The sequence below is a fragment of the Rhea americana genome, unplaced genomic scaffold (assembly GCF_003343005.1).
Source record: "Rhea americana isolate MKP2758 unplaced genomic scaffold, rheAme1 scaffold_109, whole genome shotgun sequence".
In the NCBI taxonomy this organism is placed as follows: Eukaryota; Metazoa; Chordata; class Aves; order Rheiformes; family Rheidae; genus Rhea; species Rhea americana.
The window spans coordinates 2113370-2119206 of NW_028185139.1; the positions used below are offsets into that span (position 1 = coordinate 2113370).

The window sequence follows — 5837 nt, forward strand, 5'->3', positions numbered from 1 at the left end:
CGGGGCCGCGGGCCGGCGGCGGCGTCTCTGCGGACAGCCCAGCGAGCCAGGGGCAGCGCGGGCCGGCGGAGAGAGGGAGGGAGCGGGCGGGCCGAGCCCCCGCCGCCTCGGGGGAGCCGCGGGGCCGGCGGAGAGCAGCGCGGCTCCGCTGCCGCCGGGGAGGACGCGGGGAGCCGGGGGGAGCCGGGAGCGCGCGCGCGTGTGTGTGTGTGCGAGAGGGAGGAGGGAGGGCGAGGCGGGGGGGCTGGGGACGACTCTCACATGGCGGGGCAGCCGGGACGCCCCGAGGGGAGGAGGGAGCGCGGGGCTGTGGCCTCCCTCCCCGCGAGGGCACGGCGCTGGCCTCCGCACCGCTTCCCGCGGCTGCGGTGTCCTCGCCCCCCGCCCCGCAGCAGCCGCCCGGGCGTCGCCCTGCCCTGCGCTGCCCTGCCCGCCGCCTCCCGGCCCTCTGCCGGCGCCCTCGCCGGGCTGCCCGAAGGGCTGGGGCGAGAGGGGCAGACCGCCGCTGCCCCCCGCACACCCTTCTTCCTCCTCTTCCTCCTCCCTGCGCGCCTGGCTCGCCGGGGGGCTGCGGGGCGCTGCCTCCCGGGCCTGCGGGGGTGGGGGGAGGTCGGGCGAGAGGCACCGGGGTGGCTGGAGCTTTAGCAGCCTGCCCTCCCTCGAAGCGGGATACCTGGCTCCATCTCTCCTGTCTCTCTTTCCTCCAGCGGCCCTAGGGCTGGCAGGGGCAGCTCCGCACTCTCTCCTGCCACCGTGCGTGCGTGTTTGTAAGCGGCTGGCTCGCCTGTTGCTGCTGCTGCTGCTGCTGCTGCTGCTTCCAGACCAACTTTCTCGCCCCCTCGCTCTCTGTTGGGAGAGGTGTGTGTCAGATGCTTTTATACTGCCCTGCCTCCCTCCCCTGCTGTCCTCTCCCCCTCTTTTTGCTCCCCCCCTTTTGCTTTCTCTCTCTCTGCAGCTCATGCTGCAGCCTAGTGTTGCCCCCCCCCCCAGCTCCCCTCCTCCTGCTGCCTTGTCCCCTGGACAAGCCCTGGTTTGCCAGGGCACTCTGCACTGGGCACCCCTGCTCCTATCCCCTTCACAAAAAGGACTCTGCACCTTGCGTAATGCTTCCCACCATGGTCTGGCAAGAATGAAGTTGTACAGAAGCATCGTGTCCCCCTTCACCAAGTTTGTATATCCTCAGCAGGGCACAAAGGAAGGGAGCATTCAGGCCCCAAAGGTTTTTATACTTTTCGCTTTCTTTTCCCTCTGCTTTGGTTGCTGACTGTACAATTATACTGGGGGAGGGGGGAAGATCCCTCTTGGATGGGAAACCCCAAGTTTAGAATTAACTTACTTTTCAAAATACATGAAAATAAGGGTTACATTATCACCTGCTGTTACTCAGTATAGTTACATCCAATCTGATGGAGCCAAASCTCTTTCTGAGTGTTGAAGATCTGGGTCAGTATAACAAGAACAAACAATGCTTAAATAAAGTTACTAAACTTGAAACATAAAGTTACTTAACAAAAAATGGGAGTTTCAGAATCTTTGTCATTGTTCTCCCACAATTCAGTTACATGTAAGAGTAACAATATAAGCTATCRGTGTCTTTGCAAATGTGTGAAAAGGAGCATTTATGGCAGCTGAGAGACTGAATTTTTATCARAATGGCCAGATACAAAATGCTGCTGTAATGGAAGAAACAACTGTTCCCTACTCCAAACATTTCCAGTTTGAGACTGACATTCTCAAAGGAGTTTCTGTGRCTTAAGGATCAAATCTTGCTTTCTGTACTTACATTCATTTCACCAGAGAAAGCAAGAAGCACTGTGCCAGTACAGGGCAGAGTCACAGTGCAGACGTGGTGGTACTCTCATGCAAGTGTAATTTGGGAGTGATGCCACTGAAGTCAGCGTGCCAGATTGCAGTCTGTCAGGCAGCTCTGCTAACAGTTTGGTAYGCTTTCCCTCTATCTGCTGCACTGCTCCAGCTGTCTCTGCCCTGGACCAGTGAAAGCGGCCCACAGCACATTATCCAAAACCAAACTGAATGCATGAGAAGAGTCAGAGCTTGCAGAAGCTTTCATGTAGGTCTTGATGTATCTCATGGGTGTAGTCAAGAAGGAATCTGAGCACCGTCTTGTATCCTTCCAGAGGCATAGTTTTTTGCTTTCAGTGATAACCACTGTAAACTATTGAACGTCAGGTAGGAACACAGTTGAAATAATTATAGTAGAATATCATTAAAGATGTGACRAAAAGTCACAACTCTCAAACTTTTAAATTTAATGTTTTTTAATTCCAAAACATATTCTGTATTAGCGGTGCATTAGACACAATCTGCACAGACGATGAGGCAGGATAAGGACTCTCACTTGCCTGCCTTGAGGCTTTTCGTGGTTAAGTATAACCACTCAGTCTAAGGAAACTGCCTGATATTCCCCCCTCTTAAAACTGCCTCCACCATGCACGTGCTACGTCGCCAGGGGATATGAAGCGCCGCTGTCACGGTTAGCCCCTTGGAGCCCTGGCCTGTGGGGGCTCTACACACTGCCCGTGGTCCACGCGCACGGCTGGGTTTGGCTGCCCGGGGAGGCTCCCTGCTGCCGGCACCTGAGGCCGGCCCCGGGGGACCTGCAGCCCTCAGCTGAGCAGGGGCACTGACCACGCTTACGTGAGGCGCTCRCTGCTGTGACTGAGCAAAACACGGTCGAGCGGTAACAAGAACAGTGCTGCTGATGAAGGCATATTCCCGGGAAGCAGGGAGTGAAGAACCCAGGCTATGGGTGATGGACAAACAAATGGCAGAAAGTTGTCCTCCAGGTTTACCAAAATCTGAACCAATCTAGTGCCTGTCAGTTGAYCCTGGCTGTTGGAAACTAGAAACTTGGCATGTGAGTTCTGTATTTAGGAGCTTAATACTACAAATCAATGCCCAGAGAGAGATTGAAGGCTCATAATGCAAAACAGTCCAAGTGACAGCATGGTGAAAAACACACACATGGATCTGCTGCTGAGCTCTGGGTAGTGTAAGTTCTCCCTTGTCTTATGAAAGACTGTGAACCAAAAGACATCTTTAATCCAGATGAGATGTGCCTGTGCTGGTGTGGATTTCCTCATGGGACATTAAGTTTTATGCATTAAGCTGTTGTGTGAAGACAGTTAGGGACAGAAGGATGCTACTATTACTGGTAAGTGGAGAGCAACAAGAAACTGAAGCCTTGTCTTACATGAAAAGTCGTAAGCGTAAAAGTGGTGCTTGTGCATGCAGATAATGCCTGTTTGGCTGAGTTGGAGGGAACTAGACTACTGAAGTAGAGCAAACGTGTGTGTGTGTGTGCCATAGATGGAAATTTAAATTCACAAACACTGTTAAATTAGGATATGATTAATCCAGACAAATGAATCACAGCCTGTAGGGGAGATGTAATTAAAAGCAAAGTGAAAAGTTCTGTTTTCCTGGCTCTTTGAATACTTGCTCCAGCAACTACCATCTCRCACTAGATAATGCAATAGAGGGTTGCTTAGGGGGAGGAGATTCATCCATAGCCTGAAAGGGATGCTGCTCCCAGGATGCGGTCAAGGGCATCTAGCAGGGAGGTAAATCAGCAAGTCGGTCAGACTGTTGCTGGTGGGGTAAGTAAGTAAGTGAGGTATTCATTTGATAGTGCCTTCTCTATTAAGGTTTACAACTTTTACACCTCTTCGCTTCACCCTCCGGTTTCGAGAGTGGAAAGAAACGGCTCTTGTCTTCCATTTCTCTTCCCTCCAGGGATAAAAGTAGTCATGGATAGTGCTCAGCAGGTTGCAACATGTCTGCTGGGGTCTGGACAAGCCTCCTGCGCACTCCTAGCCCTTCACCAGTGKAAGGTAAAACACACTGAGCCCAAGCCACATTAGAAAAGGTTTAACTTAACACATTTTTCTGCATCTTTTGCTGTAGAACAAGTGCATGTATGTGGTCACATAGTGTAGCTCAGCTGATGTGCAATGATTTATTAAGCTGCAATAGCTCAGCACCTGATGTCCTACCTCTCTCTCAGGCCCCACGGTTTTTGCGCAGCTTCAAAAAGGGAAGCAGCCATCCCTGTCGCAGCCTCAACAATGTGTTCAGGTCCTTCTCCCAGGGTGCTTCGGACTTCTGATGTGAGCACTTCAGCTGGGCCCTGAGTGAGAGCTCCAGTCATGGAGCTGTTGGTAGAAGGCACCACCATCTCCTCTTATACCAGCCCATCAGAGAAAACTGAAACAGTTGTCCATGTCCACGGAGACACCTTCAGAGCCCAGGACCAAGAAGCTGTTTCTGTTGCTGGAGGGAGAACTCCAGACTAGAGGGAGGGAGAAACAAGATTTGCGATGTCTCTGCTGGCATTTCCTGCTGTCTAGTATTCACGTCTCAGCTACTCCACCTGACTATGCTATATGTTACCAATCTCACTTCACAGGGCCGAATGCACCACATCACTGTACAGGCAACTACACTTGAGGTTAGGAATGCCATTCCTAAAACACAAAGCCTCATCTAACTGAAACCAAGTACTGCCCAGAGTTTGGGTGGTCCGATTGACTGAAATTAATAGTAAGTCAATTGTTATCTGTTCAAGTGTGAAAAATCCTTATTTTGGAAACATGCTGCCCAGTGACACCCTTTAAGGTCAGTGTGGGAACTGCTGGAGAGGATGAAAAGCGATATAATATACTACGGTGTAAGGTGCTGCTCATATGCTATATCTCATAAGTGAGGAGGAGGTAGAAGTGTGAGCAATCGATTTACTGGCATGAGAGCCTCTGCCTTGTCTGTCACAGCACCATGGCTCAACTGGGTCCCAGCTGTCCCAGTGATTAAAGGATGATGGTGTTTACCTGTTTGTCCAGTTTTCTGCTGTATTCTCAATCTTGGTATTCCTCCAGGGCCATGACGTTCTGCGTGTTTGTAAGACTGATAGTTTTTCAGCTGAGCATAGTGCTGTCTGCCCCTCCCAATACTCTCCTCCCCTGTGCCTGCTCCCAGGATGCTATTGTTTTATCTTTAAGCCTGGGGGTTGCTTTAAAATTATCTGGGATGAAAACCTGGCTCCACTGAAGTCATTGGCAAAGCTCCCGTTGACTTCATAAGAGCCAAAATTTCACCCTAAGACGCTTTGTAGATTATTGGTGAATGGAAAGCATACGCCTGGCTTCTTGAGGGTTATTATTGTTGGTGGTGACCTCTGCTCTGGTGAGCGTTGAGCAAGACTGGGTTGAGACAGATGGCTAAAGCTTTTCCTGCCTCTTCCACTGCTTCCTCACAGTCACTTTGCTTTACGGCTCATCATCTTGGATGCTGCTTATCAAGGAATACCTTCCTGACTCCTGCCGATGGAATTTAATGCTTGTTTGCCCACATTCCCCATCCCCCAAAGCCAGCAGATCAGCAGATAGGAGACAGAATGGCTGATTAGCTCCTAGCTGGAACCTCTTACTATAAGCTGCAAATGCACTCACAAGGGTCTTCTAAAAAAAAAAGTGTGGGGGGGGGAAGAAAAGAAAAAGAAAAAAAAAGAGTAACCTTCCCTTGCAGGCAACCTAAGTCTTTCTGTGATGCATGGTTCCTTTATCTCAATAAATTACAACTTCAATAGTAACCACAATCTTTTTAAAAGAACTGATTAGCTTAGAGGTCTCCATTTTCCTGCTTCTCCTAGACCAGTGCTTTCCTTCCCGTCTGCATATTTTGCTACCAGCTGGGCCTAGTAGCTGGGTCGAGATTTCTGAATTCTGCAGTTCCTTGTGTGACAGATGGGAAATTCAGCAGCCACTTTATTAAAACTTGAAGCAAAAGTGGAAATGTATAATGAATAACCTGAATGACRG

The 5837-nt window shown here is 50.7% G+C and overlaps 1 protein-coding gene across 1 annotated transcript in view; it reads right to left on the reverse strand.

Annotated features, from left to right (window-relative positions):
* Positions 1 to 4198, reverse strand: part of ISM1 (isthmin 1) — a 48056-nt gene extending 43858 nt beyond the window's left edge. The window contains exons 1-2 of the mRNA XM_085311231.1: positions 4017 to 4198; positions 674 to 846 (exon numbers count right to left, since the gene is read on the reverse strand). Coding sequence (XP_085167357.1) covers positions 674 to 846; positions 4017 to 4198 — 355 coding nt within the window. The remainder of the gene's footprint in view (positions 1 to 673; positions 847 to 4016) is intronic.
* Between the last annotated feature and the right edge of the window lie 1639 nt (positions 4199 to 5837).